Source organism: Callionymus lyra, chromosome 11 (assembly GCF_982586985.1).
Source record: "Callionymus lyra chromosome 11, fCalLyr1.hap1.1, whole genome shotgun sequence".
Lineage (NCBI taxonomy): Eukaryota > Metazoa > Chordata > Actinopteri > Syngnathiformes > Callionymidae > Callionymus > Callionymus lyra.
Genome location: NC_141828.1, coordinates 13,033,483 through 13,047,221, shown reverse-complemented (window position 1 = coordinate 13,047,221; position 13,739 = coordinate 13,033,483). Strand labels below are relative to the sequence as shown.

General features: G+C 40.2%; 1 protein-coding gene across 2 annotated transcripts in view; it reads right to left on the bottom strand.

Moving 5' to 3' along the window:
- mymx (myomixer) overlaps positions 1-13,739 on the bottom strand; it is a 35,824-nt gene that overhangs the window by 504 nt on the left and 21,581 nt on the right. For both annotated transcript variants that reach the window (XM_087802494.1, XM_087802495.1), the window contains exons 20-32: positions 12,242-12,459; positions 11,789-11,972; positions 11,576-11,731; positions 10,755-11,090; positions 5,810-7,528; positions 4,614-4,703; positions 4,413-4,487; positions 4,253-4,339; positions 4,100-4,191; positions 3,940-4,025; positions 2,455-2,512; positions 2,181-2,380; positions 845-997 (exon numbers count right to left, since the gene is read on the bottom strand). In XM_087802494.1, the coding sequence (XP_087658620.1) occupies positions 845-997; positions 2,181-2,380; positions 2,455-2,512; positions 3,940-4,025; positions 4,100-4,191; positions 4,253-4,339; positions 4,413-4,487; positions 4,614-4,703; positions 5,810-7,528; positions 10,755-11,090; positions 11,576-11,731; positions 11,789-11,972; positions 12,242-12,459 (3,454 nt within the window). The remainder of the gene's footprint in view (positions 1-844; positions 998-2,180; positions 2,381-2,454; positions 2,513-3,939; positions 4,026-4,099; positions 4,192-4,252; positions 4,340-4,412; positions 4,488-4,613; positions 4,704-5,809; positions 7,529-10,754; positions 11,091-11,575; positions 11,732-11,788; positions 11,973-12,241; positions 12,460-13,739) is intronic.

Sequence of the window (13,739 nt, the reverse complement as noted above, 5' to 3'; positions counted from 1 at the left end):
ATGGAAAATTAAAATATATTTGCGCTCTTATAACGGTCATTACGGTAGATTGCAACACAGACCAGATTCACCTGTACATGCGTCAAGAGTCACGCAGATGTCTCAGTATTAAAAACCCCTGAAAAATCAGAGGGATTCGAATGATTTGAAGCCCTAACGAAATGCAGGGATGAGTTCACTGAGGGGGTGTGAGAGTAATATCAATGTGCGATTTGTAATGAGTTTAAAAGCGAGTTTTATTCTAGTGAGTCGATTACATTTGTTTCACATTTTTCAATCTCACTGAAGACAAAAAAATGGTTTCACTTTCAAATTAAAACATTTATTTTCTCCTTTTAAAGGTGTGACCCGGGGGCCACATGTGGCACTTTTATCACACTTCTGAGGCCAGCATGGGTAAAGCAAAATATAATTATTAAAATTTATTTAATTCTGTGTTATCCCTGAAAATAAATAGAAAATATAATTAAAAAACTCTAAATATATTATAGATACGTTTAATAAGTAAGTTTTAATAATTGTCTATAAAATAATCTATATAAAAAAGAAGATAAGCTATTTAAACAGAAATCAATAATTACATTTTTATTATTTTCCAATTCTGAAAGTTTATTGTTTTGTTAAAACCATTTTTATTAGTCATGGCAGTTGTAAATGTATCCAAACCGTGAGTTAAACTGTTATTACTGAGTAATAAACTCACATTAATGTTAAGTAACTTCATTAAAAATGTTGTTTGTAGTTGGAACATTTACAAAAATACGTTTTTAAAAAAACAATTTTCTTGCCATAGAATCCACATAACCTGGATTTAATTTAGTGAGGAAAAGGTTCAAATCCGTACCTGAGGTGAAAGAGTGAGATCGGCGCTTGTTGCTGAGCCAGTCTTGACTGGGAGAGTCGGGGGAGGATGGAGAGCAGGGTGAGGCCGCGGGGTTAAAGCTGGGTTCTGCCGAGAGTCTGTGAGTGACAGCTCGATTCCGTCTTCCATCATCGTCTGACGGGACAAACATCAGAGAGTGAGACAAGATTGAGGAGGCTTGAGGACAGCGAGGCATTGGCGCCCCCTGTTGGCGAATGTTGTAGTTGCAGCAGAGTCACCGTGCAGGGTTCGTACAGCTGAAGTTCAATTTAAGACCATTTAATTTTTTTTATATGAAATACCACATAAATGAGTATGGTTTGGACAATTTTCCTGCATGTTTATTGTTGTTATAAAAAAATTTGTTACACCTTATAGAAAAATATTTGCTGGACTATTGACTCCTTCAAGAAACATCTTAAGGCGTTTTTATTTGTTCAGGCTTTTCCTTGATTTTCTGGAACTCCTGTTGTGTTGCAGTTTTATCTTGACCTTTAAAGTATATATTTTATTGAATATATTTTTGATTGTTTAAGCGCTTTGTCACCCTGGTCTGGAAAAGCACTATATAAATACAATTTACTTACTTACTTACTTACAGTCAATTCTACGGTGGCCCATAAGTGCCAAACAAATGTTCCAACTTTAAAATAAAATGAGGTTTTCATAAAACACATTTACAAATCCTTGAAACAAAACCAAAGTCTATGAAACAAACTCTTGAAACAATTTACAAAAATTGTTGTTTTTTTCGTGAGATTGTAAATGTGTTTCAAGGGTTTATACATTTGTTAATTTAAGTTTGTAATTAAGTTTCAGAGTTTGAATAGTTTGTTTCATAGTTTGGTTTAAAAAAATATATTTTTATAGTTTGTAAATGTGTGTCTAGAGTTTGTAAATTTGTCCCGTGAGTTTGTTCCAGAGTTTGTATTTTGTTTCAAGGTTTTTAAGTGTGTTTCAGAGTTTGTAATTTAGTTTCAGAGTTTGGAGATTTGTTTCTGAAAAGTTTAATTTGAGTTATATTTTGGAATTGAAATCTTTCAGAGTTTGTAAATGTGTTTGGCACTATTGGGCCACCGTACCCTCTGTTTTTCTAGTTCCACCACTGTGATTGTTTGCCGATCAGTAATTATCAAAAAATAAAGTAAATAATTGTTATAAAATACTAAAATTCAACATTAAATCCTACTAAATCATATGTTTTCATTTTAAGGGTTACATTTAAGACATTTACATTCTAAAGTCCTTCAGATGCATGAATGCCCATCAAGACTTGTTAAGGATCAACAGTTATAAGTGGAACTCAAGTGGTCTTTACCTTGTGAAGGTGACGTGGTCGACTCCCAACTTCTCAAGCGGCTCTGAGGCTTCTGGCCGAGCTCCCTGGAGAGGACCACCATCCCGCTGGCCTGCTTGTGGTCCAGAACTTTCCTCCTGGGGAAGGTGGACGTGAGCTCGCGGCGAGAGGAGCAGAAGCAGCTGGCCAGACCGTGACAGCCCGAGCACAGAGGAGGATTCCTGGACACATGGAGCAGTGATTTAATATGGATGGAGAATCAAGTATAATGTGATCCATCACTGTGGTGTCTTACAAGGAGAGCAGGAGGCTTTGATCAGAGGAGACGCTCCAGGACGACGAGTCGCTCGGACCTAGAACACAAAACACTTTGGTTTATAATGAGATCATTACGAGGATGAGACAGGAGCACAAACAAGAGAGTGAATCTTACAATAATTAAAACAAACAAAACAACATCAATAGAAATAATAGCAACAATGATGATTTCATGATAATGATGCTATTATGCTCTACAGGTCTGCGTTCTTTTCAAGTAAACTTGGTCGAATAAATGTCTCAAATCTGTGGAATTGATTACAGCTCGCTGACATATTAGTCTTTCTATAAGAGGTTGGTATTTAAATGAGATCTTTGCACTTCAAAAAACATCTTAAGGCGTTTTTATTTGTTCAGGCTTTTTCTTGATTTCCTGGAACTCCTGTGTTGTTTTCGGTTTTATCTTGACCTTTAAAGTATATATTTTATTGAATATTGTTTTGATTGTTTAAGCGCTTTGTGACCCTGGTCTGGAAAAGCGCTCTATAAATACAAATTACTTACTTACTTACTTTAAAATATATAGTTTAACATTAAATATCAGGTTTGATAGGTCACATTTCAATGTAATTATTCATTTAAATATACATGTTTTAGTCATTTTAGACAATAACCGGGAGCGTTTGAGAATTTCTGCAAGATCCAATATAAGATTTGCACTTTATTTAATTATACAAAATCTTAATTTTTGAACCTTTTTTTTTTTTTTTTAATTACTCACCTCGTAACATGTTGAGGGACAGAACGCAGATGAAACCACTCAAACATTTGCAGGAGTCAAGGTCTCAAGGAGGCAAAGTGACCCACAATATTATGCGATTGATTAGTTCTTTTTTGGTTCTGTTATTTTACAATAGGTAAATAAATAATTAAAAATGTTTTTTTCCAGATGTTATGTAAAGTGAAGTAAGTGCAAGCTTAGTTAGCCAATAACTAGCTTTGAATTCTACCATGTAACACTTTGTAATTTCTTTTTTAAATCAAGAACAAAACAACAGATTTTTTAATGAAAACTTCTTTTAAATTATTATCTTATTTTTTAAACATATGTCTGATTTGTATCTTGTAGGTCAAACTCATCTCTTCTATACAATGGGGAACAATGCAAATACATTTTTGATCATTTATCAAATGTTTCTTGCATGAAATTATTAAAAAAAATATATATATATTTTGTCCTAAATGAAAAAAAAAAAAGAGAAGAAACCTGGAAGTAGTGACATTCTGTTTCCACAAGGGGGCAGTTTATTGCTATGTCCACCCGGAAGAACGTTCTCAGCAGCAAAATAAATAAAATGACCAAATCTGACCCATTAAGTCATTTGTCATGAGACCCAGAGGATTGTTGGAGCAAATTAAAGAAGATTATTGTTCATATTGTGAACTTTATAAAGGCAAGTGATTAAGATAAGATAAGGATTTCAAACATTACACGCAGACTTCCAACGCCAGTAAAACTCACCTGTGTTTCCTCGTATCTTCATCATCCACTTCTTCATCAAGAACCGAGAAGAGGCGTTGAGAAGATACTCGGAACCATCCCGCAGCCTAAAAAAAACATACATACAGTAAATGTCACCAGAACGATTGAGAGACGAGTCACACGTTTTATTCGTCGTCACCTCAAACGGAAGCAGTTGGGCTTCTTGGTGTACTCCGGCGCTGGACTGCAGTCGGCGCCGGTGAGGTTCAGAGGGAGGCCACAGGCAGAACTCTAGGACAAGGACATGGAAGTGAGCGCGAGATCCTCAATGAAGTCCTCTCTCTGTGCTCACCCTCAGTGTGTCTTTCCGATCCTGGTAGAAGCCCAAGGTGTGTCGGTGCAGCACGGCGTGGTACGAGCTCCATCCTCTGGAGGACGCCTGAGAAAATAAGATAAGGAGTGAGAGTTTGCTTTAGGTCTGCTGACTGAGAGTGAATGGATCTGTTCTTTACTTTCTTTCCTCCCAGCTGCAGCTTCTGCTTCCTCTCCAACGTTCCTTCCATTGACTGAAGCTCAGACTTTCCGCTCTGACGGTGAAAAGTGTGAAAAATGTTTCTTAGAAAATGCCAAAGCGGTCCAGATATCTTTTAAGAAGAAGAATCGCAGCAACTTTTTTTTTCGGAGCCAGAACACGCACGGCACATTAATCCTACCTCAATAGTTGAGAGTTCTTCTCTGTCCTTCTGCTCCTGGTCCGGACCATCTTTTCCTTCATGAGGTCCAGAACTCAGCAGGCTTGAGTCCTATTTAGAAAGAAGATTAACTGGGTCGTCCTTGGTTACCACAAAGAAACAACAACATAATAAGAGCACCTCTGCTAATCTGTGATTCAATAAGATGTGGTTCATTTTTTAGCATTTGAAATGACTTCAAGGAAAAGGTGGCTGTTGTATTTTGGAAATTACTTGTAGAACAAACTCAACCCAAATTAATTTTAATGTAATTCTCTTCTCTTTTCTGTGAAATACTGGAAAAAAGTTTTCCTTAATGCCTTCAAAATTCTCCGTCTCGTGTTCAAATGTTTATTTGGGTTGAGCTCGTCATGTTAATTAAAATTGTCAACGAGTATTGTGTGTTTGTGACGGAATTCCAGATTTTGAAACCTCCTAAAACCTACCCACAAATGTTTTTACTTTATTTGAGGTTTGTTGATTGCTGGATGTTCACCGGATTTAACGTTGGCAAGATAATAACTAGTGATGGTCGGATGAAGCTTCATGAAACAGTGTCATGTTGTTTAGAGGTCAGTAGGTGGCGCCATCATGTGATGTTTCATTAGAACAGAGGGAAATACTGCAGACACCGCCATCTAGTGGACTCTGAAAATAATGACTGCTTCATTAAGCTTCATCAGACCATCACTAATAAAAACCGTATCTATGTAAATTGTTTTTTTTATCTTTACTACAGTTTTTTGTGCAACATGTGACAGTTTTTGTTTAAACTGACTTGATTTTTTTTGAGTGTTAACCATTCCATACTTATACCATCATACACAAGACATACCTGAAGTACTTTTTTATTACTATCCAACATCTTCGGTAGATTTTATTTTATTTTTTGACGTTAACTCCCGTTTAAAATGCAATTATTTAGAGCGTCAACCATGCTGCATCCTTCAAAAAACTAATGGATCCAGATGGTAAACTAGAACCCCACCAAAACCTAACCATTTGCTTCTTGTTCTAAACCTTACATTTCCCCGAAAATACAGAGAAATACAAAGATTTTTTTTTTTTCTGGACAGACAGGCAATCGCCGAAATCTTCAGGGATGGTAATAAAAGACATTCTCTTTTTAAAAACTGCCAACGAGACATTACAACTTTCTTTTCTAAAAATGAGCTCACCCTTTGACGATGTGCCTTCTTCTGGTCCACCTGTGACTCTTCCATGTCTTCCTCCTCCTCCCTGTACTGATAAATGTATCTCTGACTGTCGCCCGACTCGGGCATCTTCAGAGGAACCGACGCCGTCTCGTTGAGGACCACGGAGGTCTTGCACGGTTGCTCTCTGTTGGAAAAGGCCGCCCAGGATCTCCTGTCTCTGATGGTGAGAGGGGGACCCCCTCGGGGGCTCTTCCCTTTGTCGTAACCCAGCATGGTCTGGATGTGGGCGGGAAGCCTGAACTCGGCCACCAGGAGATTCGGCGCGGAGGCGGTGGCCAGGTTCCGGTAGAGCACGGCGGGAGCCTGGGTCGCCTCACCGGACTCGGCTTGGTCGGGCTGGTACATGATGTCGGAGCAGATGCTCTGCCTCTGCTGAGAGTTCCCGCTCCATATGTCCTCCAGCTCTTCCTCCTCCTCCTCGAACTGCTGACGGTCGAGATGAACCGCTTCTTTCTTCAGCTCTTCTCGGTCCGCCGGCGGCTTCACGCAGTCCGGGGTTCCGCCGCGGTCCAGGTGTCCCACCTCCAGGGACATCACCTGGCCCACCACCCCTTTAGGCTGGACGCTCTCCGGACACTCCGAGCTGAGTTTGACGCTGCTGGAGGTGGAGATACCGGAGTCCACGGAGTCCTGCCGGGCGCTCACCGAGGTCCTCAAACTTACCACCATGTGAGAGGCTTGGCTGACGCACGGACCGGGACTCTCCTCGTGCCCGCTGGTGGGCCTCGTGCATCTGTGGTACTTGTGTCCGTTCAGGTCTCGGATGCGCGTCTGGACGCTGACGCACTCGTGCTTGTGTGGAGTTCTGCTGGGTTGGTTGACATAAATAGGCAGCTCAGGAGACTGGGTCTCGCTCTTCTTCATCGCTGATGGGATGTTGTCTTGGCACCCCTGGGTTTGATCCTTGCTAAGTGAGGGTGGGATGCAGGGGGTCTCCTCCTCTGGGGACGTTTTGAGGGGGTCAGAAGCTGGATTGTGTTTGCCCTCAGCGGCCGATTTGATCTGTTTGAAAGAGCTCAGCGAGGAGGGTCTCTGCGAGTGAGGGTCCGGGTCAGACCCTGCCGTTTTCTTAGACTCCGGGGGCGCGATGGTGATGATGTCCTGAATGCTGGGGATCAGCGTCATATCTTTGGGGAGATCGAAGCTCAAAACCGAGCCCAGCGAGAGGAACCTGCAGTGGCCCCTGGAGGGTAAAATATTAGGCCCTTCTGAAACCGCATACGGAGTGATTGCGTCATCTCCGGAACATTCCAGGTCGATGTCCTGCAGGAGTGGATTCCTCACGTGCGCCCCAGCCGACACGCCATTTTTCTGAGAACCCTTCCTACGACGAGGCCACGTATGCGTGTCATAGGTCTCGGTGGAGTACAGAGGTTCATACGTCTCCTCCTCCACTCCCATGATCTTCTGGATGGTGTGTCTTCGGGCGTCTCTCCCCCGCTTCCGCTTCTTGCTCTTGGACCTGAGGCTGCTGAAGACGGAGCTGGAAGGGAGGTGACGGAAGGTCACGTTGGCGGCCGAGAGAGGGGGAGGCGGGCAGGGTGGAGAGGAGGCCGACGGAGAGTGGGCCGTGGGGGGGACGGAGGAGGACGAGCGGCGCTTCTGGGGCGGCAGGGTGATGCTCTCGTAGACGGGGTTGGCGGTCAAGATGCTGTCCTTGACGTGCAGGTAAGTACTGACCTAGCGGAGCACAGGAGAGACGGTGAGTATGAGTACTGTCGCAAATGATCTGGAGAACAACTTTGTTTTTAGTAAAATATGCGCAAAAATCGTCTACAAAATAAAGAAATCTAAAAAATCAAAAACGTTTTTATAATTTTTAATATTTCCTTAAATTAATTCCTCTCGTATTGCTTCTAATTATTCCGAAATGAAAACCAAAACCAGTATTATTCGAATATACTAACTAAATCTGCAAAACTACAGTGATAAAGTCGTTTAGAAGTTCAAGCTACCATCTGCCGTCTTGGTTATAGTGATATGAAACTACCTAAGTATAGTAAGTAAGTAAGTAAGTCATTTTTATTTGTATAGCGCTTTTCCAGACCAGGGTCACAAAGCGCTTAAACAATCAAAACAATATTCAATAAAGTATATACTTTAAAGGTCAAGATAAAACTGATAACACAACAGGAGTTCCAGAAAATCAAGGAAAAGCCTGAACAAATATAACAATAACAAGTATAGCACATGTATTTATAATTATATATAATTATATAACAAAAGTCTCAAATATTCTCCTGTTGATTACAAAATAAATAAATAAATACACACATTTAGTATCAACTATGATGAATTACATCATCTAGAAAAGTAACCGTCGGATGGTAAAGTAGATAAATGTTCATGTATGATTAAGATAAGATAAGGAACAGATATTATGGATGTCAACCGCTACACAGAGTTTATCGATAACGGTAAAACTGAGGCTTAATGACAGGAATTTGATGAGAATTTCATACTTCCTGTTTAAAACAGTTTTGTAAATAAATAAAAAGAAGTTTGTCCTGTATTCTATCCCCCTTTTGTGCTTTATCTTGTGTGACATGTTCTACGCACTTAACTTCTAATGATGCATGTTGAGGAAATCTGGAATTTGTTACTGATTCTTAATTAGATTTGAGTTTCGATCCCAACTGGAAAATGTTTTTCTTGATTTTTGGTCTTTTATCTCGTAGATGATTCGAGCACAAGTTCATAAAAGGTAAATTACATTAGAGCAACTTTACTGACTGTTTAACTCAACACGCATGCTTCAAATAAAAGTGTTATTCAAGTAGCAAGGACTTGTTTTGAATTTCATTAACCGACATGAAAAAAACAAACAAGTCGATGGAAGTCATGATTGTCGAGGGTTAAAACAAACTCATGAGGCCGAACATGCCGTCATACACAGCTGTAATAGCTTGACCTTTCAACTCTCTGACTAATCTGTTGTTGCATTGAAGCCCTCCTCCGCCCCCATAAATCACTGTTTAGGGGCCTCTCGTTTAAAAGCATCGGGATCCAAGAGTGTCCTGCCGGGCGACACTTGAACTGTGGTAAGAACTGAAGAAGAGACTCTGTTAGCGGGCGGGAGGCGATGTGTACTTTTCTTTCTCATCACCCTCTCTCTGTCCGTAGGAATCGGAGTTTGCCAGGTTTAAATCCCGGCTCATTGAACAGGCCCGGGTCCAAAGAAAAGTTTTTATCGTCAGGGGAACGTTTGATTGTTTTTAAGCCGGTGATTCATGGGCTGGGAATATTTTATCCGACGTTTACATGAGACAGGGTGGAAGGCCAAAATAACTACTGATGGATTACATCAACCGCTTTAATGAGCACACTTTGATAATGTTGATGAAAACTGCGGCAATGAAAAACAAACCGTTTCCATATTTTTGGATATGACTGAGTGAGACGGGTTTTATGGGTAGAGCGCCACTCGGTGATGCGTCACATGTAAACGCCAAGACGGAAAGAATCTGAATAATAAAACTTAGTTTTAGATGTTCATTTAGTTTGTTTGTAACATTGATTTATTGGTATTAAATCGCCTGATAAACCAAAAATAATCTCCTTTTTTTGCCATAAGAATCAAATCATTATCTTTTATCACTACCAATATAATAATAATAAAACGTTTTATTTACTTTTAATTACCAAGTGTATTACCTTAAATTCTGTTTAAATAAGGGAAGTTGCTAAATGTAGGTTTGGAGTGAATGAGGGTAATTTCGGTGTTGAGTAGAATTGTAAAATTTAGAAATTATTATTTCCACTCTAAATATAAGGATTTTGTTTTGTTATCTCTTCTTTTCTTTGTGATATCTTTTTTTTTTTTTTAAAAAAGGGTTTCTTATTGTGAGTATTTATTTTTCTCTCAAAGAAATTAAAAGAAAATGGAAATATATATATATTTTTAAATTAAAGAAATACATAACAAATGTTTTGTCCTTAAATAAAATGTATATTAAATGTTATTAAATAATGTGTATATATATATATATATATATATATATATTAAAAACTTTTTATTTTGTAAACCAATTGTCTTTCTGCTTGTTTCACAACAGTCACCCTTTATAAATGTAAAGGCCCATTCGTGATCTAAAATTTTCATAAGTGTAAGTATAAATCCCCCGCTGCTCCCTAGGAAGCTGGGATGGGAAAGAAAACGTATTAAGCTGAATATGGTTTACCCATTGTAATGTATATTCTTACAAAAGTTTAAATACATAATTTGTCATATTTAGCTGCCTTTGCTTAGGGAATTAAAGTTTATTTCTCAGTTAAATTACATTTCAACTTCATTTTACTCTCACATATATGAGACATTAAACATTGGACTAGATTTTGAGGAAATCCATCAACTTCTAGAACGTGAGATGTTTCAAAGATTCTCCAGCAGTCCTCAGAGACATACTTTCACAATGTTAAACCGACAACATGCTGTCAGATGGGACGACGTGAAGATAAAACAACAGACCGTCTGCGCCTCGCACCGGGTTCGGTCGAGCGTTCCTTCAGAGTAAAAAAAAAAACCACACAGCATGCAGGCCTGGCACACCAGGAGACACAGCATGCAACAGCACTTCATATCTCACTCTTTACCTCATCTGCACTGGGTCGATAAATCTTTCTCTTTCTCTTTAAACTACCAAAAGTACTTTCCAAAAGCCCCTGGCAACGCTTCCAAAAGTTTTTACGGGCAGGCCGAGCAGGCTGAGAGACAAACAGGGGGGAAGAGGAAGACGTGAAGGCCAAAGAAGTGAAGGAAGGAAATAAATGGTCATACATATTGAAAGAAGGAAATCCTACGCAAATTACACCGACGTCCTTTAGGAGATATATTTTTGTCAGCACAGTCGGAGAAGAAAAATATATCAGCCGTGTCCGATAGATTCCAACACGTGTGTTTCCTCACCCTGTGGACCGGCTCAAACATCTCCTCCCCTTCTTTATCCATCCTGCCAGGTGGGTCCAGAACCTGGACCTGGCTTTCTCCGGTGTTCCCAAAACTCAGAATGAGGTTCACGGTGCCGCCCAGGGACGGGCTGCCGGGGTCTTTGAAAACCATAATGGAAGGCTTCGGGGACTCTTTGGACGGGGGTTTGACATCCTTTAGGCTGATGCTCTTCATGACCTCGTACCAGTCCTCTGCTGGTCTCTGGTCCTCCGGCAGGGTTTCCTCTGTTTCATTTGCGTAAGCCTCCTCTGACTGAATGGCTAAAGAGCGTTGTGTCCAAAAGTCAGGTTTATTCTGTACGCAAGAGAAGAGAATCATTCAACCAAATTTGTAAGCCAATAAAAGACATTCAATAAAATTATATTTTAAAGTATAAAACTCAAACCATGGTGTTTATTTTTAGTTCATTAATCATTAAGTTGTTTACTCTCAATTGTTCCCATGGTAAAAACGAAAACTTACGGAGAGGCTTCTTTGAGCTTTTATGGCAATGTTTCCCAGAAATAAATGTTGTAAATTTGTTTGCCCTATTTGTTTCTGTGTTCACTCACTACTGGCTGCTCAGACCGGGACACGGTCTGGTCCCAGATCTGGTTCTGGGATTTTTGTGTTGCAAAATTGTGTGGGACCTGCTATATAAATGAGGTTTTCTTCATGTATTTATTCGCTATACGTTTAAAGACAGGTACTATCATCATCAATAGACTATGTCAAGTTACCCTTTTGCTGCAATACACGTGTTCGGGCTGTAGGGGGACAGGTTTCATTCCCATATTCACCTCTTGTAACGTGGAGCACATCGCAGCCTCGCAGTAGATGTTATCTTGTGACGTCTCCTCTTGGCTCTTCTTGCAATGTTGCTGTTGTTTCTGAGCCCTCCAGTGCACCAGGATCCACCCGAGCATGCTCTGCAGTTCCTCCATGCGCTCCTTAACCTGCCAAAGTTTGACCCTGAGACTCATCTTTTCTCAGATATCGCTTTAACTCCTTACCATCTGAGAAAGGTGGTGCCCTTCGTCCAAAATGCTTTTCCCTCTGGATTCCAGTCGGTCGAACTCATCGAACTTTTGCTCGATCTGTTTGTCCAGCTCTAAGGCCAGTGGACTCTGACCATCTCTCCCCAGATTCAAGGCCGTGGCCGAGAAAATACAGGACCTGGTGTCTTCAGTCCATGAGCTGTGGAGAAGGTTGGGGGAGAAGCGAGGAGGGAAAAGAAAAAGACAGAACTGTGAGAGACACCATGAGACTGTGCAGGCAACATACATGTCACACTAGGCCTGTGGAAACTCGCGCTGACCTCCTCTTAAATCATGAACGCCACTAGGGACCGGTGCCTCGCAACTAGAACATCCTGTTCTTAAGTGTGCAGATGTTCTCCACAAAGTGGATTATGAAAGAGAAGTCTGCTCCGGAAGGAGGTAACCGCCCTCACGCCCCTTGCTTACATCATGGCGAGGTAGCTCCTGAAGAAGTCCTGGAGCTGCACGAACTCCCGCAGACGTGATTTGTTCTCTGTCACACTCGTCTCCAGCTCCCGCCAGGCCTGCAGCGTCGCCTGGATCTTGGCTCCGAACACGCTCACTCTCTCCGGACACAGCTGGGTCAAAATGGCCACCTGGCTCTCCAGGTCTCGGACCTCCTCTCTCATGACCTCATATTCAGCCTGCAAATAATCACAAGAAAAAAAAATCCTTTATTATTTTCGGTATAACTCTTTTCGGCACGCACCTTTTCCCCTCTATGACATCACCCCCGCAGATTTATACGTTCGCTTCGGCGAAACAACCATATGGCCGACACATGGCCTCCCATGTTGCAGCAAGCTTGCAATTTTGGCTACTTTTCAGCGTTTGACAAGGCAGTAATTAATAACCTTCTCTGGGAGCAATAAGGATTTTTTCGGCTACAGTAGACTTCACTGGAAAGTAAATTCCTGCGTCCTGACCGCAGTTATTTCAGTTCGAGAGATGAGGTCATCTCTGTTCTTCAACAGTATCAAGTCCAGACAGCTGTGTGTGCGATAAACATCAAACTGCCTCTCACAGAACTCAAACATCCTCTCTGCGATGATATCCTGTTTAGTTATTTTTTTTAAAAACTTTTATATCCATATTCTGGCTCAGCTGAAACCTCCGTCCATCCAATATTTAGATTTACTCACACAAATTATTTTTTCCCAAACATACATGGATGCCAAGTATAAAATCTGTTCAGTAAGATCTGTTCATCTGTCCAGCACATGGCATTCAGTCCAGTTCTTTCCATCGACTCTATAAAATATGGTATGAATTAGACTTTCTCTGTACCTTCCTTTGAATAAAAGATATATATATATAAATAGATTTTCTCAAAGAAAATAAGAAAAACACACTGGCATCCCCTTTAAAGAGAGTTATATTTCTTAAACTACACCAAATATTTTAAAATATCAAAAAGCAAAATTAAAATCTCGTCTCATCTTAAGGATTTTGATAAACTATACTTTTACACTTTAAAATGAGCAAATACATTGTGGTAAAATTCAAAATTAATTTGAAAAGCAATTCAACTTGTTAATTTAGAAAACTACACATTTTTTCCACCTTTGAAAACATTTACATTTTCAACTATTTGTACAGATCTTGCTGTTAATGGCCACAGAGGTGATCAAATGAAGGAATTATTGTCTTTTTTGTCCCCGACAGAAAAGGGACATTTATTCCTCTTCTGTTGCTTTGTAAGTGTTAAAATTCCAGAAAATTCTCTAGAATCATAAAAGCTTTGACTATTTTTTTGTTTTATATATTCAGCAAAATCCTTTGAACTATGTAGAATGTCAAAGAAATTTATATTTTAGTGATGGGCTGATGAAGCTTCATGAAGCAGTGTCATGCTTTTTAGAGGTCAGTAGGTGGCGCCATCAGTTTAAAAATGAAGTGATGTTTCATTAGAACAGTTGTTGAA